The sequence below is a fragment of the Perca flavescens genome, chromosome 6, assembly GCF_004354835.1.
Source record: "Perca flavescens isolate YP-PL-M2 chromosome 6, PFLA_1.0, whole genome shotgun sequence".
In the NCBI taxonomy this organism is placed as follows: Eukaryota; Metazoa; Chordata; class Actinopteri; order Perciformes; family Percidae; genus Perca; species Perca flavescens.
The window spans coordinates 18,798,095-18,817,394 of NC_041336.1; the positions used below are offsets into that span (position 1 = coordinate 18,798,095).

The 19,300-nt window shown below is 41.5% G+C and overlaps 3 protein-coding genes across 5 annotated transcripts in view; all 3 read right to left on the reverse strand.

The window, feature by feature from the left end:
* The window catches only part of fdps (farnesyl diphosphate synthase (farnesyl pyrophosphate synthetase, dimethylallyltranstransferase, geranyltranstransferase)), a 5,948-nt gene extending 2,866 nt beyond the window's left edge, over window positions 1–3,082 (reverse strand). Inside the window, exons 1-6 of one of the 3 annotated variants that reach the window (XM_028580499.1) lie at window positions 2,895–3,082; window positions 2,252–2,407; window positions 2,020–2,160; window positions 510–590; window positions 254–376; window positions 55–143 (exon numbers count right to left, since the gene is read on the reverse strand). In XM_028580499.1, coding sequence (XP_028436300.1) covers window positions 55–143; window positions 254–376; window positions 510–590; window positions 2,020–2,160; window positions 2,252–2,407; window positions 2,895–2,897 — 593 coding nt within the window. In that variant the 5' untranslated portion in view covers window positions 2,898–3,082. Of the gene's footprint in view, window positions 1–54; window positions 144–253; window positions 377–509; window positions 591–2,019; window positions 2,161–2,251; window positions 2,749–2,894 lie in introns of those variants that run through there. The other 2 variants (XM_028580500.1, XM_028580497.1) reach the window with 2 other exon arrangements.
* Window positions 3,083–3,635: 553 nt separating this feature from the next.
* fam189b (family with sequence similarity 189 member B) lies at window positions 3,636–12,187 on the reverse strand. The gene is made up of 15 exons (XM_028580591.1): window positions 12,051–12,187; window positions 10,710–11,665; window positions 10,564–10,620; window positions 9,846–9,953; window positions 9,569–9,685; window positions 9,082–9,189; window positions 8,753–8,913; window positions 8,548–8,647; window positions 8,405–8,477; window positions 7,980–8,277; window positions 7,534–7,895; window positions 7,409–7,450; window positions 6,069–6,244; window positions 5,788–5,934; window positions 3,636–5,656 (listed from the first exon to the last, which is right to left on the reverse strand). Exons 2-15 carry the CDS (start codon window positions 10,941–10,943, stop codon window positions 5,402–5,404), a joined length of 2,238 nt encoding a protein of 745 aa, XP_028436392.1. The 5' UTR covers window positions 10,944–11,665; window positions 12,051–12,187; the 3' UTR covers window positions 3,636–5,401.
* Window positions 12,188–12,913: 726 nt separating this feature from the next.
* Window positions 12,914–18,747, reverse strand: rab13 (RAB13, member RAS oncogene family). The gene is made up of 8 exons (XM_028580131.1): window positions 18,172–18,747; window positions 17,412–17,472; window positions 17,020–17,080; window positions 16,818–16,895; window positions 15,066–15,155; window positions 14,727–14,792; window positions 14,514–14,564; window positions 12,914–14,399 (listed from the first exon to the last, which is right to left on the reverse strand). Exons 1-8 carry the CDS (start codon window positions 18,293–18,295, stop codon window positions 14,328–14,330), a joined length of 603 nt encoding a protein of 200 aa, XP_028435932.1. The 5' UTR covers window positions 18,296–18,747; the 3' UTR covers window positions 12,914–14,327.
* Window positions 18,748–19,300: the final 553 nt, after the last annotated feature.

Below are 19,300 nucleotides of genomic sequence, written 5' to 3' on the forward strand. Positions count from 1 at the left end.
GTATAAAAACAGCATTCTTTGTAAAAATTTACTTTTCAGATTTATCTTCACAACCTCTCAATGGTGAATCTGTTGAGGTCAACCTGACCAGGGGGAGCCGTCATGAGGTCCAGAGCTTGGCCGAGCTCGGTCTGGAAAGTTACCTGAAACAAACAGAAATGCACTATGAAGCCTGTATTAATGTGTATGTGTGTGTGTGTGTGTGTGTGTGTGTGTGTGTGTGTGTGTGTAATTAAATCAGGACGCATAGTACCTCAGTAAATAGCTCTAGTAGGCGAACGTAGTAGGGCTGATCCCTGCAATGTCTCCGAAGCAGTCTATAGATTGACCCTTCTAAGAGAAATGAATCGTTGATCGCATCCAGACCTATGCCATCCTTAAAAACAAACAGACATGGTTCACTGAGTGTGCCATTAACAGTTGAAAATAAATTATTACACAACAACAACAACAACAACAACAACAACAGGCTTTTAGGGTCTCTTTTTCTGGATTATATGAAGTCTGACCTTTTTGTACCAGCAGGGCTGTCCTCTCCGGGTCACAGATCCATCCATGATATCATCTGCCACCAGGAAAAAGGCCTGAAGCTGCAAGCAACATAGACACAGTCATAACACTTAATGATGAGAGAAAGTAACACCCTTGCAAAGTGTCATTACTATAGCTAGTCTGAGTCTGTGCTTGTGAGCTCAAGTTTTAGCAACACATTGGGAAGCACATAACAGCTTAAGCTGCCTACAAATATATATTTACAGTGGTGAAAAGTAACTAAGTACATTTACCTAAGTACTGTAATCAAGTACAATTTTGAGGTGCTTGTACTTTACTTGAGTATTTCCATATCATACTACGTTAAACTTTTACTCCACTACATTTATGTCATAACTTTAGTTTCTAATTACTTTACAAATTCAGATTATTATTAATACAAAATATAAAATTAATTTATAAATGATGATGAAGGGCTGTCAAAATGAACACGCTAATGAGTTAATGCCACTTTTTCTTTTTTTTTTTAAACCCACACGTTCTGTGAATTGGGCCTCGGGCCGCTCCGTAATTTGGGAAATCAGGAAGCAATTCAGCAGTAACGTTGTGGATGGCTAGCAGAAACACACCTACTTGAGCAGAAATAGATAAGGGAAATGGTATTTTGAATGGCATGTTCAGTTTTAATCAGTTTGCCATATTATGTCTTCAGCATATTTTTTGAGCATACAGTAGCTTTGAGGTTATTCTGGAGAATATTCTAGACAGTACTTGTCATTCTTTTGAATTGTTGCAGTAATAATAAATTGCATAAAGCAAGCATTTTGTCTGCTCCCATGTTGATGAAGGTATTACAAACTTGAAAAATATCCCTTTTAAAGTACATTTCGAACAGATAAAAAAAAAAGAAGAAATGTGCGATTAATCGCGAGTTAACTATGGACAAACATGCATTTAATTGACAGCCCTAGTATTATTATAGATGAAACTATCCAGCAGGTACTGGTACAGTTTGGTACTTTGAGTACATTTTGATGCTAATACGTTTTCTTGTAACGGAGTATTTCTACACTGTGGTATTGCTACTTTACTGATTGGCTGTGTAACGTTACACGTCGCAGAGGCAGGCAGGGAAAACTCTGTTCCGCAAAAACGGCTCACGTAGGAGCTGAAAACTAAATAACAAGATTGTGCCGTAATTTCTTTTTGTTTTATAAAATTGGTATCGAAAAAAGTATTGTTTAGGAACCGGTATGGAAGTCAGGGTATTGGTATTGATCTTTTTTTTTAAAACAATACCCAGCCCTACTAGTAGTAAGCGTTTAATTTATAGCATCAGGATAGTGGATGTGGGATTGATTTAACTTTGTCACCCAGTGGAGAGGTGTGGCTAATTGATGTGTTTTTAGGAAAGGCTACACTGGCAATGCTGCTTTTGGCCTTTTAATGGGATGTTTTGAGAAAAAAATGTGGACTATGGCCAGACTTATCCTTTACTATATCACAACATTGGTCATTAGTCATTACCAACTCAATGCACCAGCCAACCAACAGGGCCCGCTGCACTGTGTCCTGTGTGAGCTGCGCTGGTGGGAGAAGCTCTCTTAGGGTTCCAATCACAGACAGGCCTCGGTTCCTCTTGCCTCCAGGGGAATTGTACACCAAAACCTACAAGAAATAGATGCAGATAAGGAACCACATGCAATAGCAGTTCAACACTTGCCAGAAGCAACTAGGCAAAAAAAGACGACATACATACCTCTCTCAACCTGGCCAGAGCATCAGCCAGCGCAGGGTCGGCGAAGTCCCTCACTGAAAGCTCCGTCACCAGCTCATCAAACTGGGCTTCAAACAGCTGAGGATCTGACAGTAACGCCTTTTTGTTGCTGTGCGTCCCATTGCAATTGCTGTCCCCCTGGAAAGACGAGATGCACAGCAGAATAGGTGTGGTTTCTAATTTAAGAGGGAACACGGCCTTCCACATGGTCCGGATTATTTTAGGGGCATTAATGATCAAGCTCAGGTGACGGCTCATTCTCAACCAACCATCCAAAATCTCTGACTAACCGTAAACAAGCTTAGCTCAAACATGTCGGACTGCAACATTAGCTAACAGTAACGTAACTAACGCTAAACCATATAACGGTACATTTGTTTCGGTTGAGGAAAACTAACTCTACCAACGTGGTTCGCTCCATGGTCTCTTAGTCCACAGAACTCCGTAAACAAGAGCGAGGATTAGCTAGGTCACGTGAATTCATTTACCAATTACTAGCTAGCTAACCTTGGCATGAAAAGAAGCGACGTTAACTTGCATTGTTATCCTGCATCCAGCCTGTTACCAAAGCTAGCTTTAGTATACCGAATTTAAAAAAAAAGTTCATACATATGCCTTTACATACCATAATGATACTGTCCTCTTAGTCCAAACTGTTCCGTATAATTGTGCGAAATAGTTTATCCTCTGGTTCTTCGTCTTGCTGTCAAACTGAAGTCTGTGAACGTCTCCTCAAACAAGGATGTGCAGATTGTAGTTCGCTGTCCCGCTTCTGTCCGTTTAAATACAAATCAGTAGAACTAAATTTCCCAACATACATTACGAGTGGTGCATGTGGGCGTGGATTTTGGAAGGCTCCATTTGACATTGAGCGTTTTGATTGGCTGGTACCATCGAACCAGGATGGGTTTTCACACTGGCTGACCAATATAATTTGAGAAGAGGTGGAGTTTAGGTGGAGTGGGGAGATTATGAAGCCAGGGGCGCGTTCAGCCCATTGACATATATATAAACCCATGGATGTGGTAGTTTGCGCAACCGCACAGCACTTTTAATACACACATTTCTGACATACGGAGCCCCTAAGGGGAGAAAACATTAAACTTTTTGTGTTACTTCCATCCCTCATAGTAGAAACGTTCATACTATATACGTAAATATAGTTTTACGAGTATAAATGATAAAAAAATAAAAATAAAACAGAGATATAATATATATATATATGTATAAAAAACCTTACACTCCTGTCTGGGATTTTGCCCTTCATTATATGTATAAACCACCAACAAAGGTATTTTTATTTGATGTCTATCATTTATTTCATATTTTTGAAATACATAACTTGCATTGAAAGTTTTGCCATTGACACTGCATTTAAAATCTGAAATAGGTGTCATATTTAGATACATTAATTAGTCCGGTTTCAATGCTCTATCCTGTTAATCCTGCCATACAGATATACATTTCTTCAAATAAATAGTTTTATGCAAGACAGGAGGTAGAAATTCAGCTCAGTGCCTTAATAAGGGAGTGTGTGCCTGTGTGCAGGCTAAGTGTGTATGCGTGTGCATTTTTAAAATTAGGTACATACATATGAGTGTATCCAAAATGTCAATATCATCATTTAGTGAGCACACTAAAAAGACCTTTCAAAGAATAAAACTCCAATCTGACACAAATATTGAAAAACTTCAAAATCCCGTATCCAGAGCTGCTAGACCCATCATATGTTCACAGTCAGCAGCCCAAGGCTCTTTTTTTTCCATTTACCACCCATCCTCAACCCCTGCAGGTCCAAAGATAACCGTGCCAACACATACTGTAGTGGGAAGCCAACTGTATGTAACAAATTTGTCTGCACATTTATTGCAAGAGACTCTTAATGTCATCAGAGTCACGGTGCAATTTACACCTCTTTATCTCATAGGATCACAGATATGCCTGCCTGTGATAGGGTTTGAAACATGTCAAACCCTATCATAATCAAATTAGGATGCAGAGGCATGTTGAGAGCCATCTGGCAGAAAACTTTGGGAGCGCTGCACATCTTCGACTCTAGCCATCGCCTTCAGCTATCTGTTAACACAAACACATTTCAAATGGCTACTATCATAGGTCTTGGGTGCAAGAGGAAAAAAGTCAAAAGCATTGTCAAAACATGCAGATAAAGACACTCTGAGGACATGTTACGTAGTTACACAGACGGTCAGGATTGAATTCACAAGGTTCCTGCTGTATGCGGGGGGCTTTAGCAAAACATGCACATATGCAAATCAAACCACCGTGTCCAGGGGCCACCCACAGAGAATACATTTCAAAGGCTGAGCATGTGTCTGTGGCGTGCATTAATATCAATGTTAAAAATGCTGGCTGCCTTTTTTTGAAGGCCAATGTTGAGGTGGAAAAACATGGAGAAAGTGGGAATCTGAATTGCAAAAAGAAAAAGCCAAAATTAGCAACTCAGTTAAGGGTTTTCCATGCGTCCTCATGTGCAACCTCAGCAAACTATATGTTTATTGAGATGCATTTTCTTTTAACAATGGAAGACAAAATAAGGGTTTCCATGATCACTTCATCTGAGTGATCCTGTGGATGAATGGCAATGTACAAAAGGGCCAGAAGCATATTGCAACCCATAGTTATGTAATAGACTGAATGTACATGTGAGTAAGTGGTAGTTGTAGCATGAATGCTAGTTGGGTTCTCTCTCCAGTCTTGATGAAAAATATGTCTCCAGATCAGTATTGAGAGATGGAGTGGAGAATACAGCAGAAAAGATGCCTCTGGTTGGTTGTCTCTGATTTATTCTGTTAGAACAGGGACCACACTGCCCAGAAATAAGCATCTAGTGACCGTTTTACAGATGAAATAGTGTAAGCTCTGGGCTGATGTTCAGAGTGATAAAGAGCACCACTGAATAAGGCCATTTGCACAGTTGGCTTCAGAAAATGGAGGTGACAAAGAGGAAAAGGAGGGAAGACTTTCACATTTTCAGAACTAGATATCTCCACTAAACTGCCCCACTCTCCATTTCATTAGCCTGCCTTATTTCCTCTTGTCTTCCTTACAACCCTATCAACTCATATGCATCCCATGTTTCTCCTCCATCCCTTCTTCACCCTCCTGCCCTCCTCACAGTGCAGACTCTGAGTAAAGAGCTCCTGATGACCCATGCGGTGGATGAGGTGTCACTAATCGGCGTAGTGACGCAGTGGACGAAGAGCTTAAATCTCCACAGCTGCGCAGGTGGATCCCCTCTGGCGCCCGACTAGCGTGGTTCCGGTTGTGTCGACTGTCACTGTGGGAATGGTGGTGTCCACTGCGATGAGGATGGCGGGAGTGATGGTTAGGGTGTCCTCGGCTGGTGTTCCAAGGTGTCAGCAACACCTGGAAATGAGTTTGTCAAGAAAACATTTAGACAAAAAGCAGATAGCTCTACTCGCAGAAGCACTGTATTATTCTGATGTAGTGAACTGGAGATAGGAGGAAATAAATAAGGTTAACCAGATGTGTCATACTTGTTCCAAGGGCATGTGGTTGGTGGCAGTGCCCTCAACTTCACTCCTTCTCTTAGGCCCCTGCCCTGTGCTCCCAGCATGCTCGGAGGAGGGCGATAGGTTGCGTTTGGAGCGCTGCAGGAAGCGAGCCACCAGACCCCGAGTCACCTGAAGGAGATGTAAAAAATGAAGGGGAAGATAAAATAAGACAAACAATCGTCCAGCCCTTGCTAAGACAGTAAGTGTCAACTTTTGTATTTTTAGATGTTTGTTGATTCTGTATCAATTTTTCTCAGACTAACCTTAAGGTCTCCTAGGGAACGGTGGCAGTCTTTAGGTAAATGCAGTGGTGAGGTGGGGGGAAGTTTGGAGGGGACCTGCAACCCAGTGGCTGCTGATTTCATGCTGCCTTTCCTTGGCAGAGCTGCAGCAGGAGGCAAAGAGGTGGGGGGCAAGAGACATGCTTCAGAGGATGGACCTATGAGAGATGGAGTCAGGAAAAAAGAAATATTTTAGCCCTCATCAGAAGTCAGTTTGCACTTCTTTGTTTTAATCATTTTACAGAAGCTTAAATTGAACTTCAGGTAAAGTCAAGTCCAAAATAAAAAAATAAAAAAACCAGGAATGACTAAAAAAATAAAAACACAAAACTGAATAAACTACCCAAAAAGATGATAAATGCTAAACCTAACTCATTAACTACATAAAAATAAGGGGAAAGAGAAGGTAACTGAAATGAACAGCAACATCACTACCTATCTGACATTAGACTGGCAACATAATACACAAGAGCTCAGAATACACAAACAAACACTCTGGGTGTCAACAGGCAGCAGAAAATGGCCAGGAGGCCCAGACTTGCTACATCTGATCTCAAATTGTATTAATTCTATCTCAGCTCAGCTGTAAGATACATTTCTGCTTGGAAAATGTGTAGTTTTTTAAATATACTGTATATCTGCCCAGAATATCAAACACTATTAGAATTAATGTCAGATGCTCTGCAAGAAAGAATAGGAGCATATTATTGATGAAATGTGACAGTCAATACTATAAATCTACCATAAAGTACAAATTAGGCAACATTAATTCTTAAAGGTGCAGGTTCATATTGTATAAGTCCTACAGTGAAGTCCAGCAACCACTGCAGATCTTTTTGCTATGTTTCATGACAACCGTTTTGATAGGACAAGAAGCACAGCCTTCATAAAGCAGGATGTGTCATTTGAAAATAATGCTGTAAAAGAGGAACTGGTGAGGCACATTATGGTTTCCACAGAAGAATATAATTTATCAATCTGTAATCAAATCACTGGCAAATTTGATGTTGTGGAAGAGTTTCATAGATCACATGCACTTGGGGACAGATATGCAGAATGCACTAGTTTCTAAGAGGGTTTGATAAATGATCGCCATTAGTTGCAAATGTGTTGAATTGTATCTCATCAAAACAACTTAGAAGTGTTTTCTTTTGGAGCACTTTTGCCTTTAATTGGACAGTCAAATGTGGAAAGAGACAGAAAGGAAGAGAGGAGGAGATGACATGCAACAAAGCCAGATTTAAACCCAGGAAGTTTTGTGCTTTAGACCACTGAGCCACCAGAACATCACATCTTAAAGCTTTGTGGATATACGCTCCTACCTGTGTCTATGGATACTTTGCTGCCTCCAGAGCCAAAGTCAACTACAGAAGAGGAGATACAAGGACAGGTTATGGACATTGAAATAGTAATGTAGGAGATGTACTCCTTTTGGTGTCTGACTTACCTGTGTCAGTCGAGGAGCCGAGACCTGGCTCACTGTGTGACCTCACAAGACGTAGGAGCCCTTCACTGTCCCTTCTTACACTCTCTCCATCCTTCTCACTCTTCCCAGCCCTTCGTCGAAGGTACAATGGTTGGCCCGGGAGGGGTAGCCCATTACCGTGAGCACCACTCTGCTCACTGGCAGCTGAGGAGGATAAAATGGGAGGAGCAGAGGTGGTTGGGGTAGCTCCTTGGCGTAAGGGAGTGGAGGGGCGAACTCGAAACTCTGGGATGGTGGATGGTTGCGCAGAAATGGATTTCCCTATTGCTTCCAGCTGGGAACAGCTACTAGCTAGCATGGCCTGGCGACGCAATACTGGAGACCTGCAGGACAAAACAGGATTGCACCATCACCTGTAGAGCTCTTACATTATTAAATTGTGTCTGTATGTGTGTGTTTGTCCTCACCTGTATGTGGAGGTCGCTGTGCTGGGTGAAGAGCAGGAGTTGGACCTCTCTCCTCTGAGGAAGTGCCTGGCTCTCGGGCCCCCTGCCAGGGGACTCTCTGGCGTCTGAGACGCGGGACCACGAAAGCTGATGTACTCCCCGCTGTCTCCTCCGTCTCCCCCCTCACCAGCGTTCCTGTTGCCCTTCTCCCCCTGGGTCCTCAGCCCAACCTCCATCAGGCAGGAGTCCTCAGAGGGGGAGGAATCATTAGGGATGTCCACAATCTCTGACATCAACAAAGATCCACTGTCCATGGACACTAATAAAGAAAGGTAATCCTTTATTATGGAGGGACATATTTTGCTTTGAGTTTAACTCATTGCTTTATATTGTGATATAATACTTTAAGTAATAACTTTTTTTTTTATTTTAAAACAGCTTCTCACCTTCACCACTGAAGGCAGTAGAAGTCCCTCTCTCTCCAGACAGTTCAGTGCCGTGGGGGTCAAACACTGTTGCCTTGACAGTCAAAATAGACAAGGATCAGCATAGGACATCACACATAACACACATACATACACACACTTACCTGGCTTGCAGCTCTTTGTCCCATAACAGCTTCATAAGGAGGGGGGCAGTCAGTGGGGTAGAGAGGAACAGGGCTCTCCATGGAGCCGTTATAGGTGATGCTGGACGATAATACAAAATAATATCAAACAATCATTTTCTTGCACACTCTGTCCAATGTGTCTGTATGGCAAGTGATGTTTAATAATACTTATTAAGTGTGGTACCTCTGAGCGTCTGTTTCAGAGCTGCAGGTGTACTCAGGAGGATAGTAGGGGGGCGGAGGGATGGGTGGGACAAACTCCTCAAAGTCCATGATGTTAGTCAGGAAGGCGTCCTGAGGAGTGGTGCATTCTGGGTTGACTGAACGAGAGCGATGTGGGGCCAGCTAGGCAGGGAGAATGGGAAACACATGCAGATCATACAACCGATAGATGTAATGAGCTACAACATTTGTACAAAGTCAAATACGCAGCTGTGTAGTTTATTGCTGAGTACTGTCATTCGTGGAAAGAGCCAGTCTGGCAAATGTAAAATGTGCTGTGTCTGTACTCACCAGGTGCACGAGGTCCAGAGAGAATATGTGGATACTGCAGGTCACAGTGGACAGAGTACAGATGATGGTGGAGAGAATGCTGAGACCGCATGCACTGAACAAAAGGTCCTTTAGAGAAATATGCATTCAGAAAGTCAAAATCTGACAACAGAAAAGCATTTTATTGGTGGGAATATGTCATATTTATATGACAATTTTTCAAGTCTGACTTTGTGTTGAGCTGCAGCTAAACACAAAGTCAGGGGAAAAAAACAGGGGATTTTGTATTTAAAAACCCAGTAACCAACAAATAAACGTTTGAATACATGCACAAAACAATGGCGCTGAAAAGCGCATAGGGATCTTTTAATGCCGAGTATGAATGATGAGGCACGGTTACAGCAAGAAAAAACGGTTTCAATTTTAATATGGGCACCTGACTATTATTTTAAGACAGACTTGAAAAATTGTGAACCTACCCTTGTGATAAAATATAGATACATCTTACTTTCAGCTGATGTCTGACTGAGTGACAGTCAGCATTCAGGGAGAGAACCAGGGTCTCCTCTTCTGTGATGGAGCAGGAGTGAGTGGGTGCGCAACACACACAGAGACCATCCTCCACCTACACACATTCCCATACACAGACGATTGATGTTAAGCACTGAATTGAACACAAACAAAAAACATATTTACAATTATTCCTGACACGTTCCCCATGCATCTGGCTAGAAGGGCATTTCAGCATGAGGCAGAAGAAAAAACACTTGCATAATGTTGTGTACCTGGCAGGTGAGCATAGACTTGACCATCTGTGCATTCTGACAGGAGAGCATTGAGCCGGCCAGACTGAGGATCACACACACTGCAGACAGCAGCATGAACAGTGACACCTTTGGGGGAGCACAGAGCAGGGTGTCAAAACTCGTGCTATGGAAGGCCGAGAGTGTGCAGAGTTTTATTTTTCCAACCAAAGACTATGCCAGGTGATTTAACTGATAAACATATCTTCTGCTAGAGAGGAGGAACTAATCAGTGAAGTACCTGGATTGATTTTTAGACAAACACTTTTTGCCTCCCATGTCATGGCCAGATCAACCACCCCCACATTTACGGTTTGTTATTTAGGTCGTAGGAGTTTTACTTAATTAATACATGAATATGGAAAACATAAGCTCAGAATAAAATACTATTGTTTTTATGTAAAGATATACAAACAATTTACAACATGTTCAAACAGGGCCCCTTAAACATGCAGGACCCACCTTAAAGCTACTAACCTTGTGGGGAGCTTGTGTTCTCAACCCTTCACTTGAGTTTATATCATACTTTAGTGGTGCATATCGCTAGACTAATTTGCAATTAATGAAATTACCATAAGCGGGTTGACACACCTGGGGTTTTCTGGGCCCCACGTTGGTTATCTAATATTGCTCCACGGCACGTGGTTTTACACCTAAAGCTAACTTGAATGCTCCTTTTATCAAAGGGAAACATACATACCACCAGTGTCAGAGGTCTCCTCCATGAGATTATTCCAACTATCCCTGATGCCACCACCTGCAAACAGACACCACATACATCAGAAAACCCTTCTGCTGTTATATTCTTAATTAATACTGTATGTTTTCAGTCAGATTTACACTTACAAAGAAGCCAGCCCAGAATGGACAGGATTGCCTCACTCGGGCTGAGGAGGTGAAGGCCATGCTGGTGAAAGAGAAGGCCAGGACCATGGCCCCCAGGCCTAGGTGGCACAGCCCTAGGTACAGGAGTAGCCGTGCCCCACCAGGCCCCCGGCCCGACATGCCCCTGCGGCTGTCGGACCAGCCTCGAGACCCCGAGGCCGAAGCCACGCTGCTGGAGTCTGATGGCGAAGGCATGTCAGGCTGTATGTGGAGGAGGCTGGCTTCACACTAACTCTGGGTCCATAAAACAAATTTGAGCGCCGTGGGTAGAAGTGCAGGCGAGTAGAAGAGGGAGAGACATAAATGCTGGCTTTAGAACTCCACTCTGTCACAATTATGCACCAAGCTCTCCACTGGCTAGTGCCATAGGTTCTGCGCAATGCCCCATTCTTCGCACTATAGTCCAGTGAGTGAGTCCAAGAACTTTGTCAGCAGAAAGTTGAGAATTGAGCAGCCACTACACACTTACAGCCACCGTACTCACCTCATTTGACGTTTCAGCCATGATCCTTAGATACTCAATACAGTGTATCTCTCACCCCATGCACTTCACATGCCACTATCACCTATAGAGTACAGTCTGTACCATTCTCCGAGTGAAACACAATCACACAGATGGGGCTAGTTTTTTGCAACTATAGGCCTACATCATTGTTATACTCATTTGCTTCTTGCTGCTCCCTCCCTCCTCTCCATCTCCTGCCTTCCACCTCTCCCTCCTCTTGCCAGTAGCATTGCGGTAACTGGAGACCAGAGCAGGCCGCAAATTTTAAAGCATCCCAAAGAAAGCAGCTGATCCCTCGTTGTTTCAACACCAGCAGAGATGACATGAGCCGGTCAGTCCGTGTGTCCAATCAGGAGGAGTAACATCCGAACATGTGCGCGTCCCTTCCGCGACCTTATGTTAGGTCCTCATCCTGCCACGGAAAAGAAACAGACGGTGTGGAGATCAAAGCCCCGAGATCACATCGGTTCGTTTGGGAAGCGAGACTAATTACCTTGACGTGAACAGGAAATAAATATCCTCCATCGATTTTCAAACTGCACCAAAAATAGCAGCCAGGTTGGAATTATTCTTTCCTTACAGGTTTCGATCTTTGACAACTCCACCTTGGGGGTTTTGCGGTGGACCACACACGCACCTAGACCCCCCTCCTCCTCCTCCGCCGCCTCTTTCCTCCCTGCAGTCACGCGGGCATCCCGTCCAGCCCGTGTGTTTTGTTTGTGTGTGTATCCCGGTCGTTTACCTCACTGCCTCCCCCCAGACGTTACATGAACATAGCAACATAGCCTATAGCCTACCTATGTCCGGGATAGCATCTTTAAATCCATCCACGTTTATTTGTAATTCTTCTCTTAACTCGCCCCTCCCTCCGCTGCTCGCGTCTCCCCCTCTGGTCTTCGGTACAGCTCTGGCACTGGGAAAGGAATGTATCGTGTTTGCAAACCGAAACCTGCCCTACGTGATGACAAGGCACGCAGGACGTGCAGGCAACTCGAAGATGCTGCAGAGCGCGCGCACACCGTCGTGGTGCTGATGCTGGAAAGGAGGGGCGGTTGCCAAGCGACAGGCTCCAGCTCCTGCAGCAGCAATGAGGGAGAAAACTATCACCCTGCTGGCCGCTGTATTGGGAGGATAGTGGTTAAAAGAAAGCAACGGGGGTCCTAGTAGTTAGAATGAGTGTCCCACATAGATGCCTCATCTAATTTAGGGCTATGAATTAACCAACACTGTGTCAACAGACATATTACCTTTAGTGTCCCGGAGACACAAAGCCTTCTGCTAACTGTAAGCTGCCTGACTATTTGAATTGATCTTTATTTTTGGTCTTAAAGTAAAACTGTAATAAACCTGAGTGGTTAAACAGCCATAAAATAACGAGTATATTTCTAAAACAGATCAGTAATGATCAAAAGTTGTAGGCTGAGCCCTTCATACAGATGAATACAGAATAATAATACTAAACAATAGGCTACCACATCTAATGCATATCTGTCCATCCTGGCTGGGAGAGGGATCCCTCCTCTGTTGCTCCTCCTGAGATTGCTTCCTTTTTTTCCTATAAAAGGGTTTGGGTTTGGGTTTTTTGATTTGTAATTTTGGGCTGTATAAACACAATTGACTTGATTTGCCAACAGTTTCAAACTACAACACACTCATCATGTTTATTGTTTAGAAATTTTATTCATCAAGTCTGAAAGCTACATACAAAGTCTTGTGGCAGGTCTAAAAGACACTGAATGTGAAAGAAATGCATAAAAAGCAGATACAGTAAATACAGTATGTCGGTCCGGATCATATCTGCACCTTTAATCACAGTCATTTTGAATGATCTGAAATTGCCTGAACAGGGAGCCTGTCTTGTCAGATGTAGCTATGTGTGGTAGTGTTCAGTGAGAGATTAACCAGGCACTTCAGATAAAAGGCAAGATCCAACAATTCAAAGTGAGGTACATGAGAGCACTGCTGCTTCCCTCACATCCTGTCCATTCACTTCCTTTATCCATCATTCTTTCATCTCTCCACTCATCTTCTCATATTGCACTTATCTCTGTTACTACCATCCACATTCTCAATCCATTTATCTGTTAAAATAAAGCTTTTTACCACCTCGGTTTGTTTCAGATTCAACTCCATGCATCCATCAACTTGTTTAATTAATTAACCTGAAGAACATGTTCCAAAAAATGTCTCAACTTAAATGGCATCTGTTACTGTAGATTCTGTTTAAGGATTTAAAATATTGTACATGATTAGACTATTTCAGCAACTCACAAATGATAAGAACATAAACATAATGAAATGTAACTACAAACCTTGCCAACATTTAATCATGTTCAGTCTATGACATCTCTGCAATATATTTATAATACACTAAAATGTGGGGAAAGAAATTGCTTCCACTGTCTCTCATAATGACACTGCAAGAACCAAAGATGTTTTATGACTTATTAATTAAACAATTTTGTCCAGTATTTAAACCATCAAACAGAATATATAAGATGCCTGACCAGAAGACAGAAAACACTTTCCATCAAACTCTTCCTCTGCCACTGCCCCCCCCCCCCCCCCTTTTTTTTAACATAGCTACCCAGTTTAAAAAACACAGCTAAAGTTATTTAAAGACAGTAGGCAGTGCTGTTGTAGGGATGACAATGTGGCGATAAGCCAGAAAAATACAAGGCGGAAATAGAAATGTCCAGCTTAACTAAACCTGATGGGAACTCCTTGGTGAAATATTGTGCCAGGTATTTGTTTGTGAGTCATAGGACCTACACTTTGCAACATTTTCATGACAATAACATTATCAGAGCAAATGTGGCAGAAAATATGTTCAATGGTAAATACAGGCACAATCATCTCAATAAAATGTCAGGACAAAGGAGAAATCCTTACTACGCTTTAGGGGAACAAAAAGTAGTTTTGGTGTAAAAACTTTTAGAACCTATATGTATTTGATATGTGAGCCCACCAGATGGAGACAGAAAACCTGCTGTACGGTATTTCTCTCCCCAGTAATAATGATGTGCTCTTACATGTTTATGGCGCTTTCTTACGTGTGCTGGCCAGCGTCATATCTAGAGAAGAACACATTTGGAGGATTTTTTCTCTGTATTGCTCGTGATTTTCACCTCTCGGCCTGTGGGGCCCTGTCAAACAAGGAAATACAGATAAAGAGAGGAAATTACAGACATATCTAGCATAAAGTCTTATGTTCAGGGAGGAACTAATGCTTCAGTTTGGTATTATTTGATATAACTTACTGGTTTCTTGCTGGATTTCTGTAGTATGTCACGTGCCAAAGACAGAAAGGACTAAAGGAAACACAGAAAGGTTAAAAGAGTGAGATAAAATGAAAGTTACCTCTGCAGCATTTGTAGCAAATTAACATATCACAACAAAGCACACCCATAAGCCAAAGTTTAATAAAGTATGAAGACAGTGTTTTGTTAGTCAGTGGTTACATTCCGTCTCACCTCATCCACGTTAATGCTGGACTTTGCACTGGTCTCAAAGAACCTGATGCCATGATCTTTTGCCAGCTGTCAACAACAGACACAGATCACATTCAGGATATGGTTAATAATCACTTCCTGCTTCTTATCTAAAGTAAACGCAAAGTGAAAACATCAAAAACTTGTGTGACACATTCAATCCCTTCCTCAAACAATCACTGCCTCTTATATTTAAAAAAAGAAGAAAAAAAGTCAACAATGAAGCCTTTGACTATTACTACTCCACCGACCACAACACTTTAACACTAATGTAACAGCATTACGTAGGAAATAGTTACATCTCTTTTCCGATCATCTCACCTTTTCTCCTGTCTCCCTGGAAACTTTCCGCTTTGATTCAATGTCACACTTATTGCCTAGTAACATTCGACAGACCCCAGCTGATGCATTCTGGGAAAGAGGGAATGCAGTCAATTGATTAGTTGAGTTCTTTTCTACAAGAAAGTTTGCTCAGCTATGAATATACATTTAAGAAGAGATCAAAGCGAAGGAAAGCAGACATCTTTACATCAAGTCTGAACTGAACAACCAGAATAGGCTGCACCTACAGCAGCTGCTCTGCAGGAAACTGTCTCTATATTTAAGACCAGGTCAATGAAATGATTAGAGAAAATGATTAATTAAACACAAATTAGGCAAGTGGGTTGTGACATTGAGTCTTTACTAGTTAACAAAGATCTAGGACATATGCATAATTTGGCTATGCAGAGAGGATTCTCTGTGTGAATGAGATGAGTGAATGTGTGAGTAATGCATTCAAATAGAGCTGGGCAATATATCGATGTTATATCGATATCGTGATATGAGACTAGATATCGTCTTAGATTTTGGATATCGTAATGTTGTAATATGGCTTAAGTGTTGTATTGTAGTGTGTGTGTCAAAAATGTCATTGTATTAAATATTTTGTGAAAGCACCAATAGTCAACACTTCAATATAATTGCGGTATCGATATTGAGGTATTTAGTCAAAAATATTGTGATATTTGATTTTCTCCATATCGCCCAGCCCTACATTCAAATTTCTTTTTATTACATCCTTGTGTTCCCACCAAATCAAATTTTAAAAAAAGTTTAATTTAAAGCCCTTCCAGAAAAAGGGTTAGTTTGCCTGGTAGTGTTAAGCCTTGAAGAGAGTTTAGATTTGAATACTAAGGTTTCTGAAATATCGGTCTCTAGATAACACTTTTGAGAAATCTTTTTGCACACTGTTTTGAGTACAATCAAATGTTGTTTGATGACAAAGAACCAAATAATGACACAAACTGATGGTCACTTGTAATGAAGTTTCAGTTCCTTGATCAGTAAGAAATGATTTTACCTGAGCCAAACATCAATGATAAAGCGACTAGTCTTTAAGACCCATACCATGTAATGTGATCTCTCTCATGGTTTCATGTCACTACTCAACTGTCAAGTATTGATTAAAGCCAAAAATGGAGAAAAAAAATACTTTGAAAAATAAAAATAAATAGAGTACAATTTAAAGTTTGAGAGATTATTTGGCTCCTTCTCAGTCAAGATGAATCTCCCCGGAACCTTCTGCTGCCTCTGATACAAAATGGAGCTGGACAACAAATACATTTAAAAACTTATATCATTGTAAACTAAATATATTTGGGTTTTGGACTGCTTTTCAAACAAATCACGACATTTGAAGACATCAAGCTGGGCTCTGGAAATTGGATTTTTAATTATTTTCTGAAATGTTATAGACAAAGCAATTAATTAATTAATTAATTAATTGAAAAAATAGGTTTAACAGGATGACAGGATTTGACAGGATTTAACAGGATAAATCGATAATGAAAATATTTGTTAGTTGCAGCCTTAATTTGTCCATTAGAAAGATGACAACTAGGGGTAAGAGTGGTGTGATTTAGGTGAACTAACCCTGTAAAATAACCAGTTGTGCAATGACGCTGCTTCGTTGTTGAGGCAAGCAAATATACTTACATACTCATGACTAATACATATCCAACTGACTAAGCACTATTTTTTTTTAAGTATTTCCTGATTATCTTTGCAACGACTGAGTGGAAACAGTCTCACTTCTTTGATGCTCTTCATCCAATTCTGGATGTTCTCGTAGGACTTCTCGTCTGTGATGTCATACACCAGGATGATGCCCTAACACAGAGACAAAGAGAGAGGATTTAAAGAGTCAGTCAAAAGGTACAGAGCGAGCACAAAGGGACGGTGATGTCAGCCATGATTATCCAGTCTGCTTGTTCTGCAGGCGTCCTGTGCTCACCATGGCTCCTCTGTAGTAGGCTGTCGTAATGGTCTTGAACCTCTCCTGCCCTGCTGTGTCCCTGCACAAAGCACACACAGTCAAAGTAAGAAAAATGTGCACTGATGCATGCACATCGTGCAAGACTTTTAAAATACAACTGTCAAAAGAAAGTCCAAGTTGCAGGACGATGCATTTAATGTGCATTTTACACTGCTATAGCAAGCTGAATCCGTTGTATGACATAAAGTGACTCTGTGGTGGCCCGTGTGATAGATACTTGGACAATAAACCCTGTCATAGTCAAGTCCAGATTTGGAGAACAGGAGGGAGGTTCCCGCTTTTCTCTTAGGAAAAAGAGGCAGAGAAAAAACAAAGCATTTCCAGACAAGCAACCAACTGTCATATCTTACCAGACTTGGAGTTTCACTTTCTTTCCTTCCACTTCAATGGTTTTTACTTTAAAGTCAATGCCTTCAAAAAGCAGAGAGGAGAGAATAGATAGACAGAGAATGAGTTAAATACCTCAGATATGACCTAAAACCACACCCGCACACCCGCACGGACACACACACACACACACACACACACACACACACACACACAGGTCACCTTCCCTTACAACAGACATGTAGGAGAGGCGTAGGCCTATACAACCCTGCAGAACACACTAACTTTGAGTTATGTTTTTTTTCTTCCTTCTGGACAGACAGACAGCTAGGGTCAGATGAGAGGGGTTGTCCTGAAAAAAAAAGCATGCATGCCAGAAAGCCAACCATTCTTCTGGGAACGTCGAGATGGTAAAAGAGATAGGAATGAGGGTGGGTGGACCCTCTGAGAGCCAAGTGAGAGGAATGAGATCTGAGGGAGAGATGGGGGAGATCGAGGGTCAGGGAAGAGACAGCACACACATTCAACAAGAGAAAAACATTCAACAGGAGAAAAAAGTAAAAGAAGATAAGAGACAAGAAAAAGAAAAGAGAGAGCAGAGACTAGTTCAGACATGAAAGCAGCCTGTGAAACCAGTTTGTAGGGTACAGCATCAAATTGAGGAAGAATTAAATGTCAGCATTCAGCAAACATTTGTCTCACTCATGCCCTAATGCCAATCATAAGTTGGTGCAAAAATGTCGTTGGTTGGAAGGCAAACATACATACACTGTAACAACGTACCTATGGTGGAAATGTACGTGGAGTTAAAATTGTCCTCAGCAAAACGAATGATCAGACATGTTTTGCCCACTCCGCTGTCCCCGATGAGTAACAATTTGTAAAGGAAATCATACTTTTTCGCCATGGTTGGAGCTGCTTCTTCAAAGTTAAAGATACAAGGGGAAAAGTTGGGGCTGTCCCTTTCCGAAAGTTCTTTTCATCGACTCAAGTCTTCAAAATCTTTGTTGTAATTGTGATTAAAATGAAGCAGGCTTTTATAAACTCCATGTAACGAGTAGATCCTCTTTTCCTTTTTTTCCCGGACTTGTCACCGGTAAATTCCGATCCCCCTCAGTGCCTCTGTGCTCTGTTTGGACTGCGCTGGATAAAGAAACAACTCCATCCAAAGTTGAACTGTATAGGCCTACTGCCGATCAGTCTTCAACACCAGATCTATTCCAGATTAATTTAGCTTTCATCCAAAAGTCAATATCCCTTCGTGGTGGCTACGTGTTTTTTCTGCCTCCAAAAAAAAAACCAGATCCGGATAGTGACTACGTAGTGTGGGAGTGCTTCATCGAAGTGCGTCTCAGACATGCAGGTACTCAGCACGAACACTAGATGGCGCCGTTTAATCAGAAAACGAATAACATACCTGAGGGGACTTGAACAAGAGAACGGATTTCAAGTAATTATGTTTAACAGTAAAAACTAAGTCGCCATTACCATTCATTTAAGTTGGTTTATGATCTTAGGCTATGGTATTGGAACAATTCGACACATTACAAATTAGACTTATTCAAATATTAAAGTAGGCTAAGTCATAACATGCAAATTGACATTTAATCAGAATCACAACCATACAGGTTTATGGCCAAGTATAGGCCTACCACGAACTTAGCTTGGTGTTGTTGGGGTGCATAAATATAAATATATACAAAGTAGGAGAAAATACAAGTACCACAAAAAGTAATCTAAAATATAAGTTTGCAATAACGATATGTACAATATCTCTTCTAGTATAAAGAGCTGTACAGCTCTGGTTACTTTTAGTAGTTCAAATAAATAAACAAATTAACCAGAGATGATGGAGAGATGGAAAAATCCCCCTGGCTTCATTTGTTGTTAGTATTTTTTATTAAATAAAGTT

Excerpts from the sequence above, each read along its gene's own strand:
- fam189b (XM_028580591.1), bottom strand. The coding sequence starts at position 10,943 with ATGCCTTCGCCATCAGACTCCAGCAGCGTGGCTTCGGCCTCGGGGTCT. Across the intron at positions 9,190-9,568 it reads CAGTCAGACATCAGCTGAAA|GACCTTTTGTTCAGTGCATG; the intron begins GTAAGATGTATC and ends ATTTCTCTAAAG. Across the intron at positions 7,896-7,979 it reads ACAGCGACCTCCACATACAG|GTCTCCAGTATTGCGTCGCC; the intron begins GTGAGGACAAAC and ends TTTGTCCTGCAG.
- rab13 (XM_028580131.1), bottom strand. The coding sequence starts at position 18,295 with ATGGCGAAAAAGTATGATTTCCTTTACAAATTGTTACTCATCGGGGAC. Across the intron at positions 17,473-18,171 it reads CACGTACATTTCCACCATAG|GCATTGACTTTAAAGTAAAA; the intron begins GTACGTTGTTAC and ends TGCTTTTTGAAG. Across the intron at positions 14,565-14,726 it reads CCAGCATTAACGTGGATGAG|TCCTTTCTGTCTTTGGCACG; the intron begins GTGAGACGGAAT and ends TGTTTCCTTTAG.